Source organism: Pleurodeles waltl, chromosome 2_2 (assembly GCF_031143425.1).
Source record: "Pleurodeles waltl isolate 20211129_DDA chromosome 2_2, aPleWal1.hap1.20221129, whole genome shotgun sequence".
NCBI classification, from domain to species: Eukaryota; Metazoa; Chordata; class Amphibia; order Caudata; family Salamandridae; genus Pleurodeles; species Pleurodeles waltl.
The window spans coordinates 644,641,017-644,664,615 of NC_090439.1; the positions used below are offsets into that span (position 1 = coordinate 644,641,017).

General features: G+C 42.3%; 1 protein-coding gene across 1 annotated transcript in view; it reads right to left on the reverse strand.

The window, feature by feature from the left end:
* TMEM68 (transmembrane protein 68) overlaps positions 1 to 23,599 on the reverse strand; it is a 145,159-nt gene that overhangs the window by 68,577 nt on the left and 52,983 nt on the right. Inside the window, exon 3 of the mRNA XM_069220192.1 lies at positions 10,255 to 10,650. Coding sequence (XP_069076293.1) covers positions 10,255 to 10,579 — 325 coding nt within the window. The 5' untranslated portion in view covers positions 10,580 to 10,650. The remainder of the gene's footprint in view (positions 1 to 10,254; positions 10,651 to 23,599) is intronic.

Genomic DNA, 23,599 nt, shown 5'->3' on the forward strand with positions numbered 1-23,599 from the left:
TCCAGCTGCCTACGTGTTTTTCATCAAACTATTTCCATACTAGATGAGGTAACTCCTGTTACAACATGCAAACCAAAGCCTTATCCAACTATGTAAGCTGAAGAAACAATAAGTTAATTATCCCACAAACGATAAATTAGCTTGTTTGGGTCACCAAGACAAAATATTTATCTTAAGAGATTATGCAGCCTGATAAACTGCTCAAAAAATGAAATAGTTTCAGAGGAAGTGAATCTTCCAGTCAATAACCTAGAACTGCAGGCCAACTGCCTTTCCTGTTTAAACTTGTGACTGCAACCCTTTATCACATCTTAGCAAAGTCTGCACTCCTTGCAACCAGGGTTCTGCTAATGGACGAGCATGGAGTATGTGGCAGACTAAGTCCTGGATGACGTCAGGATGTGGAAGTTTGAGAGTTCTGCTCCTGGTGGATCTGTAAGCAGTTTTTGACAATGTTACCAAAGTCCTGGTAACAGGCCTATATTAAGTTGTAGTAACAAGATAAGGTTGCTGTTTACTTGATTAACTTTGCAGACTGGAGCAAGGGACATCCAGGATTCCTTCCCAACACTAGTACACAGTGGAGTCCGACAGGGTTCAGCAGCAGCCAGTCATTACAAATTTATACAAAGCTTCATTTCCTCATCTACTTTGTCCATATAGTCTGAAAGTGTTCATGTATGCGGGAAGACCCACAGATCCTATTTAACATCGTGAAAAACTACAATGATCATAATTGAAGCAGCAACATCTGGTCAACCCTCGGGAAATACACTAATCAATTGTTAGTTGAAAAGTAACCTAACAGAATTTGAAATTTTATCGACTCCTGATTAGTTAGGGAAAACAAGCTCTCATCTACCTTTAGGGACATTTATGCACAGCCATCATTGGTAGTCCAGAACCTCAGTATCTCAGTGAATGCTGATCTTTCTCAGGGCTCAAAAAATCCACTCGGCCACTCGCTATGGCAAGTTATTTTATGAGGTCAAGCTATTTTTGGATCCGACTCGCCCCTTCTGGCGAGTGGACAAAGAACAGGTGTTCTGTCACCTAGAGAGCCATATAAACTGGAAAATAATTATGTTAATCTTTAAAGGGACATACGCACAGAGAAGTGGCACTTGTGACAATGACCAGGTGTGTTACTAGCCATTAAATATCCCTAAAGTTAGTGCCACATTGACTCATTCCACTCTCCTAGTTTCTCCGTTCATGGCACTGATGGATTTCTAGTAAACAAGGCCCTTAAAGTGAACTTCCGCTTGAACATGAGGCCGTTTTTTAGAGCCTTCCAGCACTTAAGCTTAGAGACAAATACGCTAATCTGTCCTACCATGTGTCCAGATGCACTATGTTGCACTGTGCCCATTCAATATGTTTTTAATGGTGCTCATCTTTTGGACACCTGAAATTAGTGAAATATCCTCAGGGTCCAGACAAAAAAGGACCAAAGACTGTATAGCACAGACTACCTTAACAGTGAGCTTTACTGAGTCAATCAGTGACAATCAATCTTCAGCGGTTACTTGAAAATGTTTCAACTCATGGTTTACATGTGACAGCAGAACAGAAGACATTAGTATTGTGTAGCTGTATGTCCAAATTCATTGGAAAGTGATCACTGCCACATTTCCTAGATTACTCAATGTTATTAAGGCAACTAAACAGTGATGCAGAAACCATAATATAATAAATAAAACCAGCAGCCCTCCAGACTAAAAAAGTCGGCTGGGCAGGTCTATCTAGGGGAAACCTATTGGTATAACAAATAATTTCCCAATAGGAATTCCAACACAAAATCCCTTGTCAGCCCCTTCTTTAATCAGCTGCTCTCGAGTGGGGAATCACCCTTACTTCCTGAGGACTTTGATAACAGCCCACTAGACACGATCTACATCTACAGACATGTTAAAATTCCCTTACAATATTATACAAGAGTAAAAGCCTGGCATGTCAGAGTAGGCAAGGCACTGGAGTAAGAAAATAAAGCAATATAGTGAGGGGGGAAAGTAATTGCTAAAATGGTGAAACTTACACTTCACTTAAAATTGTCAAGATCACTCGAGAGGTGTTCTGTTGAAGCTACTACCAAATTGTCAAACCACCAGTCCAGTAGCCATTCTTTAATACTAAAATTGAAATTATGGAGATGAGCCAGGTTAGTAAATCATTTCTCCTGGAGTGATCTCACATTTGAACCCTTACTAAAAAAAAAATCTAAAAAAAACAAAACACAATACTGGTTCGCTAGGTTGGAGTCCAGATCAGGTATATTACAAGAAACTATGCTATGTCTATATACTCACGCGCTCCAATGCTGCCATCTCGGACATGAAAATCTCCGAATGTGGACTGCAAAGGGACTGCTGACTTAAAAGCCAGCCTATCATTATCATTCAATGATTTTAGGCTTTCAAATCTATTATTGGCCTGGCCAGGGTGTGACTACAGTTCAGTGGTATTTCTACAGTTATAGTTGTTGTACAGTCAACAGTATCTAAAGCCCCTCTTGACCTTCTATCAGTGTGAGCAGAAGCAAGCATAGGTAAAGTGGTCAGCCCAAGTTTGAGCACAGATGTGACACACGAGGCAGCCTACTGAAGAAACTCCGAGAAACGATATGGATACTTCCACCCAGGCCATGTTACCCGTACCCTACTAGACTGAGCGTGAACAGATTGTGGCACGAAGAATCCATAGAAGCAGTTAAGATCAACTTCAAGTTTATTAGAAATGCCCTCGGAGGGCACCCAGCTCCAACTGATCACAGTGAAACCAAGGCACATCAGCCTGCTAACACAAAAGGATGATGGACAGAGTGGTCAAAATGCAAACACTCCCCTCCAGTCACAGATCTGGGTTTAATCCATTGTTCTTTTGCTCACCATGTCACCCCAGTTTGGACCCAGCCATATGCAAATCAGTCTTGACCCTGTTCCTCATAAGAACAGTCCAGCCCGAACTGCCAGACCAGGTCCTCCCTGGACCGGAAACCAGTATCTTGGGACCAGTTTCAGGATTTTACCCTCCATCAGCCAGGCTATCTGATAACTTGGCCTGGCAGTTCAGCCTAGACTGTTCCCATGGGGAAAAGGGTCAAGACTGATTTGCATATGGCTGGGTCCAAACTGGAATGGCATGGCAAGCAAAAAACTGATGGATTAAACCCAGATCTGTGACTGAGGGCGAATGTTTGATTTGCTCTGCATTCCATCTATCATCTGTTGTTTTTACACCAGCCTGTTAAACCAGAAAGTGGAGGCTCAAATGAATAATAACATTCCTAAGATCCTGCAAATGAGAGCATAGTAAGTAATAAGCAATAAACATAACACTACACTTATCTAAAAGGAAGGGTATTTCAATCATATAGATGAAATTTTTGGAGTGATCGATCCAGCAAAAGAAATGGCAAACGATGAGAAATACTTTCTTCTTTGAATATGTATTGGATTGGCGCTACTTGTGCCTTGGCTTTAATTAAGCCTTCAGAAAATAACAACAAATAGGAAGACCTAAAAAGACTGAATATATTAGACTTCTGTTATACTTTATCCCAACACCAAAATCTAACAAACGTAAGGTTTGCTTGATGTTGATGATTCTGGTTGAAACCTGCATGCATGCATATGGAATTGTTCTGTAGAAGTCCAGGAATACACAGGACGTACATTACAGTTGCTTGTTTCAGTTTTAACTACTCCTTCACAGGACTGGTACTTCATGGAAACATTCCATTTCAGTTCTGCGGAATGCATGTAGTCGTACCAAAGTATTACTAAGGCTGAAAATTGTGTAGCATACCAAAAGAGGAGCAGCTCTGCTATCTAATGCTTTTCCGAGAAATATGCATCTCAACAGAAAGACCAGCTATGTAAGGCCCTGAGGAAAGGTGCCCCTGCCATTAACATTCTTGTGAAAAATCTTCTACATTGCTACACTTTCAGCATTTAAGAGGCAAAGAGGCAAAGGGGGCTGAATCATGCTTAAAACCTTTTAAGGTCTATATAATGAATTCAATTTGGGGTGTGGATTGTAAACACAATAAGGATTAAACCAGAAAGGCATACAGCATGGTATGACATTCGAGTGAAAAAAAGGGGGAACGAGGTGCACTGATTTAAATAACCCGATGTTCTCATTCATACATATTTAATGCCGCCTTTAACACAGTTACCATAACCATCAAGACACCATCACTCCCAACATTCATTCACTGAAACTAATTATTTGCAATTCTACTTCCCCTACAGGCTAGATTCTCCAGGAGGGCTGCAGAGAGGCACAAATATGAGGTCAGCATCACGTGCAATCTTATTCCAGTAACCAACGTGTGCAATGTGGTGCAACCCCTTTTACCATCTAACCTGGAGTCAAGGCGAATGCAGTGCTCAATGGCCTTTCCAGAACTAATTTCTTGTAATTAAGGCTTCTGCCCCGCTTGTGTTTGAAGACACAAGTAATAAATCAAATCAATTCTTCAGCTGCATTGATTATCTGTTGACTTTTGATTGAGCTTCAAAACTGCATAAATTATTTGAAGGGCAATCACATTGGTACTACTCCATACGAGCCCTAAAACCTTATTTTTTCAAGTGGTCAGAGAATCACCACAAGTCGAATTCTTAGTTTGAAGCCTCATATTTGAAAAATAATGTATCCTACTTCACTGTGGCTGGAGCACACTTTGCACTCACTCCACAATGCATAAATATTTTTTTCTCAGAATTTAAAATTCCTCTATGCAAACCTGACTTTATTAGGCTTGAATATGACAAGTGTGGTACTGGTCCACATAATTTTAATAGTGCTGTCCCATTCCTGGGTGTTGTGTCAACATAAATATTGCACTACTTCTTGAGCTCAGTCAAGCTTCTAGATTTCTATTGCTTTAACCACCTTTTTCCATTCTCCAGATAAAAGATTAAACTCATGCTAATCCAATTTTGGTTTAGTTCTTCATTGCAGTTTATAATGTGTTTTGTTCCCCCAATAGTGCTATCACAATTGAATGAATGATCCAGTGATCAGTAGGGCAGACCAAAAAAGTGCATACTTAATATTATAAAAATAGGATAACACTTACTAAATCTGAAAAACAAAGATAGAAAACATGAGTGCTGAGACAATGATTCTTGTTCATAGTGCCATATTACATTTCTGTACAGCCCAAAGACCCAATTTGGGTCAATCTTGTGCTCCTAATTCTAAAGCATTTTGATCCATTTTGGCAGCTTCACTGTTGTGTACAAATCCAGAGGCCACGTATGATGTGTGCTAAGTTCTGGAGGCCCCCTTTATCGCATTGTGGGCCCTTATAGAAGGATCATCTCGCCAACTGCATAGAGATTCCACATCTGAAATACTAGTTGCATTTTGAGAGGTATATTTTGGTGTCTGTACATCCAGTAGATCTAAGCCTCAATCTTTAATATATTAAATGGGACTTTCACCAATTCTATAGCAGGACCGGAGGCTTGGATTATGCTTCTCCTTCTTCGCTGTTTAATAATACAAAAAGCACAGCAGCCAATCAAAACACTTTACCCAAAAAACTACAACTCCCATGAACCCAACCTATTTCCTCACTACCAATGGGCGGCCGTGATGCTAATTTAACAGTCCTAGCCGCCATATTTCTTCCTCTTTTTTTGCTGCTCGAGGATCAGATAAGTCATGTTATTTTTCTCTCTCAATGCGTTCTTTTATTTAAACTTTTAAAGTTGTGTCTGACATTAGCGGGGACCGGAGTCTCCCGCGTGCAGCAGATATGCTGCTTGCCGGTCCTATTCACTTCGCGACCGGCCATATTTGGACGGGTTTGCACACGGCTGGGTGCTAGGAGGCTGGGGAACACACGCTTATAGCGCAAGGACTTTAGTCCTTTTTCTGGCTAACCGCGCACGCACTCCCCACGCCTCTGGCTTTTTCGTTGGTTTCTAGATACTGTCAAACATCGAGCCCACGCTACGATCCAGCTGTCTTGCTATCGGCTCCCGTGGGGAATTCACGGTTGAGCAGGAGTGTTCCCCACCCGCTCACTATGCCAGGGCTCAGGGCTGTATAATTGACTAATACAGGCTTTGCCTGAGGGGGCATTTTTATATATATATATATATATATATATATATATATATATATATATATATATATATATATACACAGACACACACACACCCATATTGTCAGCAATACTTATTGCAAATCTATACTGCTCCTACCAGAGGTATAGAAGCTTTTGCTTCTTCATCTCTTGCCTCCTATACGGCCTGGTAAAGCTTGGGGTGCCCCCCGTCCCCTTCCATTGTATTCTCACAGTAGCACCTTCAAGGTATCCTGATACTGCGACACCATGAGCGAATGGCAAACACCAGAAGAATCAGTCCTCCTTAAGGACCAAGAGGACCTCCTCCTGGCTGAGAATATCGTCCATGCCCTGGATGCCTCAGTGGCACAGTCAGTCCATAAACCGTGCTCTGGCTGTAGCGCTGCAACCTATTGCGAGACAGCTCAAATGCTACGCCCTGACTGTTCCCCCCTTTGGCAATCCCATGTCCCTTTCTTCCACTAACCCACAAACAGTCCCACCAACGCCAGGACCTGAATGGCCCCATTCTGCATGCATAGCCCGCCTCTCTCAGTCGCAGTCCCCTTCTGACCCTCAATATACGGCGCAGCCATCCAACAGCGCCCAAGCTCTCCTATATCCATCCCCAGACGAGGTTTCTGACGTTCCTTCATCCCAGTCAGATTCCGACAGTGAGGCATGTCACCACAAGCCTAGCAGACGTTCCTTTGATGGCCAACGTGTTCCCACCCCTTCTGAAGCCTCTGACCAGTCTTCTGCCCTCAATTTTAACCCAGACATTTATCCAAGGTCTTTGAACTGGGCACCCCTTCCAGCAGTGACTATTTATGCCCATGCCCACATCAGGAAACCCCTGAACAAAGACGTACGCAATCGTCTCCGATCCAAATGCGACTGTCATGAAGCGCTCGGCAAAGGACCCTAAAAAAGGTCTGGATAGATCCTGGAGGGCCACCCAAGATAAGGTCCTGCACCTTTCTGGTCCACTGTGTAAGATCCTGGACCTGGCGGTGACAGGAAAATCAGTCCGGGTCACAAGTGTATCCCGACATTCTGGCCGGGTGGGCGCAGCACGCGCTAGGTCTGTTAGGCCACGCAAATTGCGCCATATCTACAGAGGAAATCCATCCTACTCCGAATTGATCCGAAGTTGGCTGACCTCACCAGTGCAGAACCAGGACCCTTGGCCGATGGCCTTTAATTCAGCAATAAATTTGTTAAAGACCTGGGCAAGTTCATGCACACTTTTACTGCGCTGGATAAGGCTCAAACCTCAATGAATAAGGTCTTCTGCAATCGAGTTTTTGCCAGGGCCGGCAGACTTCGAGGGAGTCTGTCTGGCTGCGCCACTTCCAATAACTCTCAGCCCTCCTACAATGCCTCAGGCAAGGGATTCTAGACTACTCGGGACACTTTCTACCCAGCCAGAGCCCGAGCGGGTCCTGCCCGCTTTAACAGAGGTGGTTTCAAATCCACCTACAGCTCTGGCTCCACCACTCAAGGTAAGCCTGATCTTGCATACTCAAGTAACTCTGGGGGAGGGGGGACCAGGTTTTTCCTAAACAACTGGGCGACACTGACATCGGATCAATGGGTTCTGGAGACTGTGGCAGGTTTCCACCTAGAGTTCTTTGGGGTACCCCGGCAACAGTCCTTGCCTCCTCCTATCCATTTTTCCCAACTCAATCTAATTTTTATTCAACAGGAAGTCCAACAGTTGCGATTGCTCGGTGCCAACCAGATCCTTCAGGCTACTGCAGCAATATTTTTACATTAAACAAGAGAGATGGGGGATCACGCCTTGTAATCAACTTGAAGGATTTTAATGCCTGGGTTTTATATCAGCATTTCGAGATGGAGGGGATACATCTGCTCCGAGACATCATGAGGGAGGGCGACTGGATGGTACGCCTCGACCTCAAGGATGCTTATCTTACAATACTGATATTTCCACCTCACAGGAAATACCTACAATTCCAGTGGGACAACCAATGGTTCCACTTCAAGGCTCTCCCATTCGGCCTTTCTTCAGCGCCCTGGTGTTTCACCAAGGTTATGCGTCCTGTGGTGGAGAGTCTTCGGGCCAAAGGGGTCCGGATGATTGTCTATCTCGACGATATGCTAATACTGGTGCAAGATGCTCTGCTCCTCACGCAACATTTGAATTGGACCATCCATCTGCTTCAGAAGCTAGGATTTCTGATAAATGTGAAGAAATCCGCTCTGACACCAGCCCGCCAGATGGATTTTCTGGGCCAGAAGTTACAGTCAATTCAGAAAGAGATAAGGTCCACGCTCCAGAAAGACAAGATATCCCTGCGGGTTCTAGCCAGGATAGTGGGGCTTTTGGGGTCATCGATACAAGTCATTTTTCCAGCGCCCCTACATTACAGAGCGCTGCAGCGGCTAAAGATCTGTCACCTCCAGAAAGGCCTTGGGTATACAGAACGCATCTCCCTCACAGGCGAGACACGCTGTGAGCTTCAATGGTGGCTCGACCACATGGCAGCGTGGAATGGCAAAGCCATTTTCGGGACTCGTCCAGATATCATTCTGGAATCCGACGCCAGCAGGTGGGGCTGGGGAGCCACATGCGATTCTGTCTCGACCGGAGGGCGTTGGTCGCATGAAGAATCACATCTACATATAAATTGCTTACAGCTTTTGCCAGGTTCATTTGCCATAAAAACTCTGGCTCCTCGTTCCAATTGTTGCGTTCTTCTGCGTATGGACAATGTCTCGGCGGTAAGATACGTCAACAAGCTAGGAGGGACAAGGTCGCAAGTCCTAGCAGAGATTGCAAAGGCATTTTGGCAGTACTGCCTACAGAATCAGATCTCAGTGATAGCAGAGTATCTACCAGGTCGGTGCAATTTGATAGCGGACTGGAACTCCAGGTTCCACAAGGACTCCAGCGAGTGGAAACTCCATCCCTCAGTGTTTTAAGCCCTCCAAGCGAGATGGGGTCACTGTCACACAGATCTCTTGGAGTCCCGTCTCTCCCATCAACTACCGCGGTTCTACTCATGGAAACCAGATCCTCTGGCAGTAGCCACGGATGCCTTTCTCCAGCAGTGGACGGATCCTCTTCTGTACGCATTTCCTCCTCTTGTGATGATACCCAGGGTGGCATCTCAGATGCTCAAGCAGAAGGCAGAATTGATTCCGATTACCCCCTTTTGGCAAGCTCAGCCATGGTTCTCTGTTCTTCTGGAGATGTCCAAGGAGTGTCCTGCCCAAATACCCCCAATCCGGGGTAATTGCTGGATCCAGCGGGTCAGATCCATTCTCTTTTGACCCAAGGCAAATTGCACCTTATGGCTTGGCAAATTTCAGGCAACACTGGAGTGTGCCAGGGCTTTCGGAACAGTCTAATTCCTTCATATGAGCGTCATAGTCAGACTCCTCCCATGTACAGTATGCCTCTGCATGGCACCGATGGGTGAGTTTGTGCAGATCACCACATATTTTCCACAAAACAATTAATAAAAATTTTACCAAAAAACAGGAGAAATGCCAAGCACAATTTTCGAAAAACATTTCTGAAGAATTTTACATAAGGACTGTTCCCACTATAGATCCTGCACCTAAGGAATCCATGGTACGTATGTATTTGTGTACAGTTGACACACACTTTTCTCATACTTACTGTCTTGCAGTTCACATTTTGTCTACTCTTATATGCAAGGCACTACTACAAAGTGAGTATTTTCCACTTTTAGCTGTTTCCAGGAAACTCCTGGTCAAACACATGAAATGACACATCGCATGAAGGGGGAAAAGTCAGAACCACAGGCATGTCCAGAGTGATTTTCTGGGAACACTTTAGGCTCTCTAAAGGGACACACATTCAAAGACATCCATTGATAAGCAGCAAACAAACCAAACGCTACAGACTCCATTTCTTTCACTGTGAATTTTTTCTACTGTAAACGAGAGGGGGTCCTTGAGCTCCTTTACATGTTTTGCAAAATTCACGCAGAAGCCTACAAGTCAAGCAGTTTTTACTCACTTGAACAATTAGAATTACAATAGGCAGTTAAAGTACTGCTTAATTTTAATAAAGGTTGCACTGAAAAACAAGTAGGAGACAGCAGTGGTATACTCTAAACGGCCATTTATATTTAGATTCCAGCATTTCCAAAAGCAATACAGCAGCTTACCATGCCATATCACTGCATGGCCGTCCCACAGGGTCGCCAGGGTTTTCCTCGCACCATCCCATATACTGTTGGAATAGGCTTCCTTGAGTTCATTCTTCCGTTTGTAGACATGAAGGAACAAAACAGATAGGTATAGAAAGATGACAATGAAAAAGGGAAGTATAAATACAACAATAAGTGGTGTGAACAGCCATAAGAGGTAGTTTGCATAATTCAGGTAGTCTTCCAGATTGTCCAGGTCTATCCATTCCTCCCACAGGTGCATCAGACAGGTTAAATATGTCACTGAGGGACCAACAAGACAGGAATCGTTCTTGCCAGTCATATTCTGATCGGGACTGTGGCAATTAAATATCAAATCCTTGTTGTCACCATGATAACTTTGTATGCTTGCTCCTGGAGAAACAAAAGTAAACAAGAAAATCTACTTTAATAGATGGAAAGTTACAGACAATGAAGAAGGGTCTTCCACTGCACAAAAAGGTTTTTGAAAACTGTACTTTGTGTCCTCTAGTGATGCATTAAAAGCATAACAGGAAGAGTTACAACATACACTGTCACTCCTGTAAATAAGGAACTGACTTGTGGACATACCAACATCAAGAGACAAGAACAACCTTTTTTTTTTATTACGTTCGAAATTCAGGTCCTAATCAAATTGTGATGTGCAAAGGAGGTATGTCTGTTTGCATGTAATTTAATTAGCTGTTAAACTACTCATAGACCATAATCATGAACTGGATTTTAGAGCAAAAACTGTATAGAGTGTGGTTTACATGGCCACTTTGGCTACTCCCCGGGATAATGCTGTAGTAGACCAATGTATTCATGTGTCACAGGAGCCAGAGCCAATAAAAAAAAAAAAGGGACTTCACCTGGTACAATAGAATACTGACAAATTAGCGTCCAGTATCACTACAGTCACTAAATGTTATCTCAAATCTTTTAACTCATGATAACTTCTGAAAGCTTTGCTGATGACAGGCAAATAAAGAACTGGATAAAAATCAAAATGCAAACAAACATAAAATGAAACACATAAGAACAAATACCACTGAGGATGGTGGTAGAGAACACAGACAAAAAAAAATACTGTGCTTCAGGGCCTAAGCTTAACACCCCTCAAGCACTGAGCTATATTATGCTGTATAGGCTTCATTATATTGCATAGCATAAGGGAATTCAATAGGTAGGCAATGAGAGAGAGAGAGAGAGAAAGACACACACACACACACAGAAGTGACATCCTACTGGGAGCTGGATGGAGCTGTGATTGAGAGCTCACATTCCGTACACAAAAGGATCCACAAAGACACATCAAATTTTCCTCAAGAATATACCCGACAACTACTACGCTAGCGCGGCCACAGCAACATGAGGACTCTCTAGCAAAATGGATGGGAGGTACTGGGTTATAAAACCAGACAAACATGAGCAATATATTTAAAGAAGTAAAGAATGTAAATGCCCAAACAATGTTAAATTAAACATAAAAATATAACAAACCTGCACGCAAATGAAGAAAAGAGGTCTGGGTCTTTGGTGTAAACAATAAAATAGCTGCGTAACAGAATTACTAATCCTGTTGTTCTTGGACCAATCAACCTTTGTTTATCAGACTTATAAAACACTAGACATTATATATAATACGTCAGTGGCTCTTCAGATACAATCCATACACGGAGGTGGAGAGTGGGGCAGACAAACTTAAACAAAGAGCTGAAATGCTGTATTTCTGCTAGTGTTGATGCTGGTGTTTTGCTACTGACACTGCAAGAGGAGGAGGAGCCTGGACGCCTGATGCCAGAGTTCAGCGGGTGGGAGCAGCGTTTGCCCAGCTCTCTCCCATTATATGGTCTCGATGGCCCCCTGAGGCCCCAGCGGACAACATCCCAGTCACATACGGGGGTCTGTTGCCTGTTGCTGCTCCCTGAGCCATTTCACCTAGTTGGCAGGAGTTGCAGTGGTGTAGAGCGGATTGTGGCATGAGCTGCGGCTACCACGAGCGGTCGGAGCAGTTAGACCTGGTGGGTGGAGGAGACTCATGGGGTCGTGGTGACAAACAATGGCTCTTCTGTGAGTGGGACTCCAGAGCTTTGTGATCAACGTCCAGGAAAGTGAGGGCGGAGGGGCGGGCAGAAAGCTAAGGCTGCAGGCAGCTCGCACTGGGCAGAGGCGGCTGGCATTAGGCCAGTGTGGTTTGCACAGGCCGAGCTATCCTACCCTGCTTCGTAACCACAATACTTTTTGTTTTTTAAAACTTGTTATTCCTTCTTAAGTTTTCAACTTATCTGTCTGGTTTGCAGGTTGTACCAGTGATCCTGCTTATACTAAGACCCCTTGGGTACAATGTCCGAAGAGACGCACAGTTTGTTTTCAGCCCACCCCCCTGCATTTTACCAGTCAAGCCCTTAAGGGGTTCGAGAGAGTGTCAAGAACCCTGAGGATCATGCAGTCAGGCAAGGCAAGAATGGAACCTGCAATTACCCAAAAGCGCAAGAAGTGCCGATAAGGAGACATTGTGTATAATGCCATAGACCAGCTGCAGTCGTGCCAGGGGAATGGGCAGCAATCCCCAATCATAAGCCCTATTTTGCCAGTGTTCTCTCAGATTTCTGCACTAGGCGCTAATCTGTCAAGCACAGTGCCCCTGATGTTTCTGTATTCTGTTGCAAATAAGCCCTGATCATCTGGTGTGGTGTTCAGCCTTCCTATGCCCTGCGAGTCCCCTTTGCTGGCCTACTTTACAAAAATCCCTATGGTTAAAAAGGTGGATGACGGTGGCGCCCTCCACACTGTGAGCATGAGTGCATCCTTGACAAACGGTGCCATGGAGACTATAATGAATTTCAAGCCCAAGTTCATTCCTCTGCGCTACCACCTTCTTCCGTGGGTCTTTCTGGTCTCGTAAGTAGCCCAGAGGTCGAGGAGTTAGTCATTGATGTATTGGATTTTAAAGGGGGAAAAAAAGAGCCTCATTGGCCTCACAAGCTGCTACCCTGTCCTCGAAGCTGTTGAGGCATGAGGCTTCACCAATTGTTATCTCAAGTGACTATTCCCTTGATGCCCTGGAAGAGGGTCTTTCCCCACTTCTTTCTTCCCAGCAGAATGAGCAAGCTTATCAAGGTTTTAATTGCCAGAAGGATAACAGCATGGACCTTATTAACAGCCCACCAGCTGCTCAATGGACCCGGACTCTGACTGACAGTATACTACCCTTGCTTCCAATGTAATCTCCAAGTGTCGCTGGTACAGGTAACTCTCAAATTGAATTCATGAGAAGCTTTAGATACTCAGCCAAAGACCACGACCAATGCTGCAGTTGACCCTAGTAGTCTCGATTGGTCTCAGTTTTTGCAAACATTACAATCCACTGTTTTTGCCTTGAATTATCACTCTGACACACTGGATGTGCAAGTCGACTTGTTGAACACAGAAGCCACATTTGTGGCTGGGATTGACTGCAAACTAGATAAATCAAATCAGTTGATTGTTAGAGCGCAAGCAAGTACTAACCCGGTCAAGTGGCCTGTTGTTGCTCCCCTATTATAGAAAGCCTGCCATCTCGTCCAACTTTTTTAAGCTCAGTTTTGTTAGAAATTAAGAGGTTTTCATCTCGTTCAGAGCAAACAGTTCCATCTGCAAATGTGGGTCACCAGTCAGAAGTGGTACAGAAAAGAATTAAAACCCTGGATGAATATTTCCTTCCCGTTAAGAGCTTAAAAAATATGAAGCTGAACAATCACAAAGTTGTTGGAGTACTTGATCAAGGTATTTCAGTCAGCACAGATTGTCAAAAGATTCATTCTTCTGGAGCTGAGCCTATAGACATAGTTCACTCCCTTTATTACCCTGGAGCTCCACAAGCTGACTCATCAAAATCCTCACCATCGGTGGCTGATCCATTGGTACAGCGTACATTATGTAAGAGATTAAGGAAAATACTCAGTAAAAAGCAAAATTAAAGGCTAAGCCCCTCTTACCCGTACATATAAAAAAAAATGCCAATGATTGGCCCAACTCGATTCACAGTAGCAGCAGGAATCTGTAACCCTGACTTCACCGACAGGTTCATCTTTGGTCAGCTTGGGTGGTCTACAACCGACAAATGAGATTGTGCAAAATTTACCGTCTAATACCCCAACCGTAGGAGATAGCACTTCATCAGAAAAGGCATCGGGACCCTCCATTAAAAGTAAAATCAAAGGCTTTGCAACATCAGTCGCTACTAATCTGGGAAGGGATAGACATGTAAATACCCTAGAAGTGTCAATAAAACACACTATGGTTCGTTAAACAGTTAGTTGTGACATAGTAAGACCACAGGTTAACATTTCTTCTGCATTGCCTCCTATGAATCAAAGTTGTTTGCCACCCCAAGCAAACTCAACCTATAAAGATAAGTCTTTTTTCACTGATCGCTTGGAATTGAGGCAAGAGGGATCTAGAGGTGATTCTAACTCTGTGGGCCGGACTTATCTAAGACCACCAGCCCGTCAACCAATGACTCTCCTTGAATGTTTAACCACAATGCTACTTTTCAATCCTGAATACCGCTTGAGAGGCGCTCATGTTATTCTGAACAGGGGGAACATTTAAAGATTATTTAAGGCAATCCCAGAAGTTGGATGGAATAAGATCTGGTGATAAAGTTTCTACTGAATTTCTTCCTTCAAAAGGCTCTCTGACCGCACAAGCCACTGTGGGGGTATTAGTCTTTGCTGCCCTAGCACATTCAATTTTGGCCAGAAAATATATATTTTATTTGTGGGGCATTATGATCAGCTCCTTTAAGAATCCTGGCTACCCCTCATTGCTGTTCCATTCATTAGGTCCAAAAGCCCTTTACAAGTTGAAGCCATAATCTATACTGAAAGGTGCTTAGGGCAGCTCCATACGATGTAGCAGCACAGGAAGGAGTGAAGCCATTAACCCTTTGGTAACAAACTGGGACTGGCTTCCCACAGCCTTATTCAATTGGCAGCCTGAATGAATTTCTTCAGAGGCGCCTCCACAGTATGAATCTCGGACACTATGTTCACAGAACATCAATGGTGCTGCTCAGAAGATGGAATCTGCAGTTTCTAAACTGCTATGAAATTGTTACTCTGCAAGAAACTTGGGCAGAGGCAAGTTGTGAGCTGCTGGGGTACCTAGAATTTTGTAAAGCTGCCTCCAGGGAGTATAACAGCGGTAGAGCCAGGGATGGGTTATACATTTATGTTGCTGTTGAACTAAAAGGGCGACTCACGCCGCTTTTCCTGGAGAAGAACTGGCTACATGGCATTAAGATAACCAACTGGAGATAGCAGCAAACCCTCTTCTTGCTAAATGTTTACAGCAATCCTGGAGCTGGAAAAAAAAGTGGAAGCTGAACCGCCTGATTCAGATTTTGTGTGACCTAGTAAGTGATCAGCCCCATGCTGAATGTTAGGTAACAAGGGACTTTAACACAAATTTGTTTCAAGACTCCATAGACGCTCAAGTGATCTGATCTTTGCAATCATCTGTAGGTGCCAGAACACTCCAAGCCAAGGGGTTGCCCACGCAGCTCCTTGAATGAACATATGGTGCTGCATTTAAATAGTATAGGATTTAAAGTATTGAACGTCCGTCTGCCGCAAGGAATCCCTCCAAGTTGGACGAGATCTGATGGGCAGACACGCTCCTTCTTGAACTACACCATGTGTAATGTGGAAAGGTTTCCTTTTATTGAAAAATTTCTAAAATCCCCTCAGGCTGAGAGTGACCAACACCCCAGACTATTGTTATAAAATTTAGCCTCCATTATCATGCTGTGGCTCAGGCTGTCAGTTGCGGATCATGTATTGGGACTTTAAAGTGTTTTAGTGATGGCTGAATGTGTTAAATATTTAGACAAGGCTGGCAACAATTAAGTCATGGGCTAGCCTAATTTCTGCTTTATTGTCATGGTTCCATCATCTGGTTAACAATTTTATTCCTACCACACAGTTTATCATCTCGAGGGAGATACAGGAGTGAAAGAAAGCCAGTAATAAAGCTGCTAGGGCATCTCTTAAGAGTCGAAATTCAAAAGTCTTATTGACTATATTTAAGGAAATGCAGAAGGCTTCCAGGAAAGCCATTTTTGAGGAAAAACAAAGACGCTCTGACCTTTTCTGGGAAAAGCTTGTCTGTGCTGGTAAGGATTCGAACTCAAGAAAGTTTTGTTCTCTTATTAATAAATCAGCAAATGGACAAAGGGGATTTGGCAGCATTAACATCTCGGAAGGACAATGGGCATATTTCTTGGCTAGCCATTTAGCTGTAAGCAAGCTTGAAGACCATCTGCTGAACAATGGGGTGCAGAGTCCCATTGCTGTATTGACCATTTTCTCACACTTACCCCCGAAGTCCATGCATTTTCAGTCTGAAGCCATGATTCCCCCTTCACATCGCCTTGGTCATATTGTCTCCAGGGCAAAACAAGATGGAGTGCCAAGCCCAAATGTCCTCCCACAAGTGCTGTTTACACAGGATATAACCTTTTGGGCAGAATGGCTACAAACCTCTTTTCTACTGTTTGAAGTCCTATGGAATTCCCGAGTCGTGGCGTGATGCTATAATACATCCATTATATAAAGGCGGCTCAAGGTCTGACCCAGCCAACTAAATGCTAATAGCATTACTTGATAATGAGGCTAAGTATTACACTAGTTTCCTCTTAGAAGACCTGCAGATTTGGGCTGACCTGAAGGGGTTAATTCCAATATGTCAAACGGGGTTTACTGCTGAATCTGGTACATGAACCAATTTAATAGCTCTGTGTAGATGGACAAGGTAATGTTATCAAACTCTGTGCTGCATTGCGGTTTTGTGTATTTTTAGGCAGTGTCTGATCGGGTCCCTAGGGGGACTTTGTGGGTCAAATTACAAAAATGGGGAATATCACCCATGCGCCTGGGGGCTATAATTGAGTTGCATACTGACACCTGATTCTACATTAAACTTGGAGATGGCATGGTCACTCCCTCTCAAGGAAAATCTCCACATTCCGTGGGGGGAAGCAGGGCTGTGTGCTAGCTCCCTTGCTTTTCAATCTTTTTATTGCGGATCTGTCAACTCTTCTTGATACTGCTAACTGCCATCCCCCCGCACCCCACAATAAAAAAATAAAAAAATAAATAAATAAAAAAAGACTTGTGGTCTACGGATCAGTCGTTCGCTTTATGCTGATGACTTGGGAATGTTTAGCCGCACAAGAGTAGTTTTACAGCAGCTGCTTAACCAGTTACCATTCAATACAGCTTCCAATAATTTGAAAGTTAATAAAGGTGGTCTCTTTTGGTAGAAAAGGGCTTTTGGGAGACAGCTGGTATTATAACAGTAATAAAATCACTTCAGATCACTTTATAAATATTTAGGGGTGTGTACGGATGCCAGTGGCAGCTTTGAAAGCTGAGAAAAGAGGTTAAAGTAAAAGCATTGGCCTTGCAGGTGTCTCTCGAAACTATTTAAATCTCTTAGGGGGGCAAATTTGTCAGCACTGCTATAAGTCATGAGAGCAAAGATTACACCCTTACTGACCTATGGCCAGGAAGTTATGCTGGATAGAGACAGTTGTATGTTAAACAACTTGGTTGCTAAGATCTGCAAGAGGGTTTTTCTCTTGCTGACATCATCATCTCCTGCCCAGGTTCGGCTTGAATTCGGCCTTTTAGATCAGCAGGCAGAAGATGCCTTCCTGAAATTGTGTTATACATTACGGAGGGCAAAAGAAAGCAGTTTGGAGTCATTCCTATGGTTTGAAATAAGTTCCTCCAAGACAAAAAGGCCACACACTAATTTTTTGGATAATTGTAAGTGGTTACTGAGAGTAGAGGATTTTTGGGCTGACAACCCATCTCAGTCACTGTTTAAAATTGGTATAAAATATTTTTCATGTACTTACTGTATACATATGGAAGAGAAATGTATGCCCTTAGGTTAGGGGACTGGACTTTTTTGAGGCATCTCCCCAACCGGCTGCAGCCAGTGGATAGTGGAACATATAGGGGCTGTGGCAGTTGGGAGGAATCTCTTGAACATGTGATATATCTGTGCCAAACTCTGTTGAAGGAGTGTAGATCCCTGCTGCGGGGTAAGTGGAATGAACTAGGGGTCCGCTTCTGCAGGCAGGCCATATTTGCGTCTTTGGACCCAGATAATAGGATGCTGAATATTTCACTGACCAAAAGTATTAACGTTCAAGTAATTAAGCTTACATGGGGCACTGCTCTTGCTCCTTTGGTTTTATAGGGTAATGTGATAGTGTTTGATTTTTGCAAAGTACATGGCTTTCAGATTTTTTCATTGCTGCGGTCCTATTGATGGATTAACTAAGGCACGCAAGAACCTTGAGGATTCGTGTGGTCGTTTTAACAACGCACATGTGCACTTGAATACAAATGTTTTTACCTTCCCTGGGAGATGGAACAGAGTAGGCGTGCAAGCACTTTAAGGACTCATGTAGTTGTTTTAGTAATTAATATGTGCAATATATTTTTCCTTTTTTATTGTCTGAGATTTGTAGTCTGGAACTTCCGTTTATTACTGAAGTGTACCCTTTTGATGTAAATGTATTGTTCTTTTACTGTTTGTTAACTTTTTGCTGCCCCCATGTGTGCGCAATCAAAGTAATTGAGTTTTTAATGAGATTATATGGTTTGGTATTAGTACTGTGTTTTAATGGCAATAAAGATTTTTAAGTTGTGTTACAAAGTGGGTGTTTTTGTGCTGCTTTTAAAAACTGTAATGTATTTTAATGTATGTACAATAAATATAATTCTTGGTATTCTTAGTGGCTCTTCAGACATTGTCTTAGCAAGATATATAGAAAGATACATTTGACTAGATCTCAGAACATACTAACAGTTGAGAATGGATTGGAACATTGAAATTATTGTACCAGTGCAATGGCAATCAAAAAATTACTCAGCGCCCACCCCCATCCAGATGGCTTGATAAAACCACCCTATGTCCACTCTTTTTAGGGTTTCAACTAGAATATTACATAGTAGAGATATACAATATTCTCCTGTTGCTCCAAAATAAATGACTACTACATGATTAAGGACATGTGCACACTGAAGGTTGTATGTACCTCTTTTGTGTACTCAAATAAGTCACATTAAGGTGCCTAATCTATCCAAGGAGATCATTCCGTTCTCAGTTAACAAGGTCTGATTTGTTTCAGAAATAGTCAAAGTAGAGGTATTCTGCAAAAAAAAAGTCAAACTTACCAGCAAATGATGTAACTGAAGTTAAAGGTAGTTTACTGCTTTTTATTCATGAGAAATGATTTCAATATCAGAAACATTTGAGGGTATTTCCATAAGATCAAGCCCCATTCCCCACCCTCCACTCCATCCACTATTTTCCACTCATCAGGGCGTCTTCCATTAAGCAGCAGCATCATCTTCTGATCAGGCCATTTCAGCCTAAGGCCCATATACACTCAATAGGCGGTTTACCACAGCAGCTTTCAGACTCCCACTACAAACCAAGACTTCAATGTCTCCATCAGTCTCTTCAAGAGACATTCTTCCACAGTCTTGAGAAAAGTCTCCACATTGCTTCAAGTGGAAGATAGGACAATTTTCTAAATATTCTCCTTAATGTACTCTTCTTCAGACTTGAACTGAGGCGCAGTGGTCTAGCATAAAGGTTTAAAACAGACATCCTAGAATGTTATCAGTTGGTTTAAAAAAGCTAACATATCTGATCCTCACATGTCTCGCTCTCGCTCCCTTTTTCAACTGTCTGAAATTATTGGAGCTCTATGGGAATTTCCCTATTGTTGCAGAAATTTCAAACAGCAAAGTCCAAGATGGAGAGGGTTTTCTGCAGCGTGATAACTACACCAACAGGGTGAATAATTAAGCAACATTATCCTTGGGGGAGGACACTGACAGGTAGTTATTGACAATGGTCAGGAGGCAGAGGCAAAGCAGAGGAGTCAGGCTCTATCTCTGAGATGATGGGTTTGTTGAGGTGCCCGTCTACAGTTTTGAGGCATTCTGATCGAGAGGCCCCACTAACTGCAGAATAAGCAATGCATATTTGGAGATAGTTCCAAACCTCAGTGGAACTGTTCAGATTAAGTCAGGTGTGACTAGCCTTCTGTACCGAAGAACCCCAACCCTTGTAGCTTATTGCCGTATGAAAGGTACTCCCAACTGAGTGCCTTCAGAGGTGCCTCAATGGGCGTCAGAAGGTTTTCCTTCTTACTGTTAAACGGCAAGCACTAATGATTTGGATTCTGTAACCCATTCCAAATCTTTCTTAGTGAAGTGAACTAAGCAAACCTTCAAATCCAGGTTTTTCTTTATTGCCTGCCATTTGTTACCATGAGATTGTTATTAAGCAACTTTGGGTGAATTCCAGGACATAAAAAAGAACTCACTGGTGGCCAGCTCACCACAAAGGAGAAGCAAACTTTGTGAGGGTCAGCTTGAACTGCACTGCTCGAAGCTGGTCATGAATGGCATGCACAGTAGAGCGAAACAAGTTCTCAATACTATAGGAATCAAAGAAGTAATAAAAAAAAGGTACTGCAAGGAAGTGTATGATTTCGATTGGCTCTTGGCCATTGATATCCATGGAGGAAATTCATGGCTAGTACCGGAGACAAACCTCATTGTAGTATTAGCCCACATATGTTCATGCCTTTTCCCCCAAATAGTTGTCTGTGAAACAGGCAGCAGATGAAACACAGCATTCTCCAAATAGGGAATGTGCCAAAGGAACTGATCCTGGTGTCCTACCTGTGCATTCTTGTTACACAGTTTATGACAAAAAAAAGGCACTGTAGCACAAAGAATCTCAGATTTCCATCACCAAAAGGAATGAGAATGGAGTAGGACTCTTTTTGATCAAACCGGTTTTACCAGCAATATTATCTTCATATACAATAATAACCTTCTCCTGGACAATCAGGAAGATTATGTAGAATCACTGATGTGCCTATCAATTCCAAAAGACTTGAGTTCATGGTGTGTTCAGCTGTTCAGAGGCCAAGATCTCCAGCTAGTTAATATGGCTTTTATAGTCAAACTTTCATGCCTATGAGATCAATAAGGTCAGAAGGACAAGAAGGTTAAAGGAAAAGTTGATCAGCAGCATTCCTTCTAGGATCCAACATAAAAGGGTACAAAACAGCCTGATGAACGTACTATGTACAGATCCATGTGGAGCTGAGAGCTAAAAAGGTTTTGCTGTAATTTTCTGCTTTGCCTAGAAGATCAGATAGACGAATTAGGTCAGCTTATCATTCATGAAGGGTCTTTTTCTCCATTTGTTACTTCAGCATTTGCTTGGTTTTTGAGACACAATGCAATCAGAATGCTTGCATATCCACAGCTCTGAAGGAAATATCACCTTAATAATCTTTCTGCTCCCTATTGAAAGTTTCTCTGTTTTCCCTTCTAACAGTTAAGGTTTTGTAATCCCTTCTGTGGAAATGGGGTGCAGAGTTTACAAATATATTTTTAAGGTGTTACAGCATTATACATGAGGTTGCTGCAAAGTAGAGAATGTTTGATTTATCCAGCAAAAAGCTTACTGTGACAGGTTCATACAGTTAAGTTCTCTCAATTCGTGAAGAGAGCGTTTCAGATTGACAGGATTTGAGTGTTGGTAATTGAATATGTGAATCATAGCCTCCTCAGTTTCTATCAGACTGAGATTGTTAGGTATATAAAGATAATTCTGGACTTAAAAGATCTTAGAGGGGATCTCGAGCTGTTCAGTACAAGCAAACGGGTTGCATATTGGTTGGGTTGGCGGGTGAGAGACACTGGTTCAAATCATGTTGCACATACCTAATATGCTGAATAACAAAAAGACCCGTATTCAAACTTAGCAGTATGCTGTTAGGGAACTGATTTTCAAGAGTGTTGAGGCTATGATAGGAGAGGTCTGTGCACAATATGGGGTTTATTTTGGTTCTTTACAAAGACTTGTGGATATTGTTGTTTGAATAAAACACTTCTTCCTTGTTAAAACTTATTTTAATGGAAAAATATTTGTATTATGAATCATGAGGACTGCAGTTTTGTTTTGTCAACTTCTCTTTTTCTCCTGGCCTTTCTTTTTCAGGTTTCTTGCTGTCTTCCTTTCACTATTGTTTCGGTTTCTCCTTTCTTCCTCTGCTTCTCTCCATGCTGCTTGTTAATTTATTGTCCCCTCCTTCATACCCTCCTCCTTTCACTCGTCGTTACCCTCTTTTCCTGTTTCTCTTTCACTCTTTCTTTGTCTTCTTTCTGAAATTATTTTTTTCTTTCTTCCTCTTCTTTGAACGTTTCTTTATTACTTTTTTCTTCTTCTCTTTTCAACTTGTACTCTACTTGCTGAGATAGGCATACTTGTAGATGCCTATAAATTCTGCATGGGTGGTAGCTCAGGATGATTTTCAATGACCAGAGACAGCACCCGCTACAGAAAAACTTAAAAAGTTAGTGACCCATAGATGGCCTATTCACTTGCTAGGATGAGCACCTTAAACCAACTCTTGTTAAAAAATAAAAAATAAAAAAAAACACACAAACAGAAGTTTTATATATATATATATATATATATATATATATATATATATATATATATATATATATATATATATATATATATATATATGTATATATCTATAATCACCTTGCGTTCTCATTCCATTGACACATAACATGGCATAACATCATAAGACTCCACTGATGACAAGGTTTTATTCAAGGTGCATCTGGAGTCCCAAAAAACATCTCCAAACTGCGTTTGTAAGTGCAAAGGGATACAAATTAAAAGATCATTTTGTGGCCGACGCCTTTTGGCGTGGTGTCTCCTAATGGGCCAGTCAAAATCTCATAGCGTAAAAAACAGAATTATATAGACGTTTCTTCATTATGTTGCTCCATTTAACACTAGCCTGTGAACTTCCAAGAAAACAAGTGACTCCATTCGCATGCCACTGGTGTTTAAAATAGTCTCATTAATCCCTATTGTAATCAAAAGTGCATTTCACAAGATTGAAAATTATATAAATATTACCCCAACTGATTGCAGCACATTCCTTAAGCTGCCATTTTCAAACAAACATTCACATAATCACACTCTTCCCAATTTAAACGTGTTACATTTCCATCACAATAACCTTATGTACAATACCAAGGCATCGCCATTCCTTTCAATAGATAACACATATTGCACTAGCCCACATATAGTTATAAAACAATGAATGCTCCTCATCTATAATTGTATATATACTACGTTCCTTCATTACATTTTTTAGAGTGACAAGTGATGTATTCAATATACGACTGCTCTTATAAGAATTACACGTCCCCTAGTCCCATCT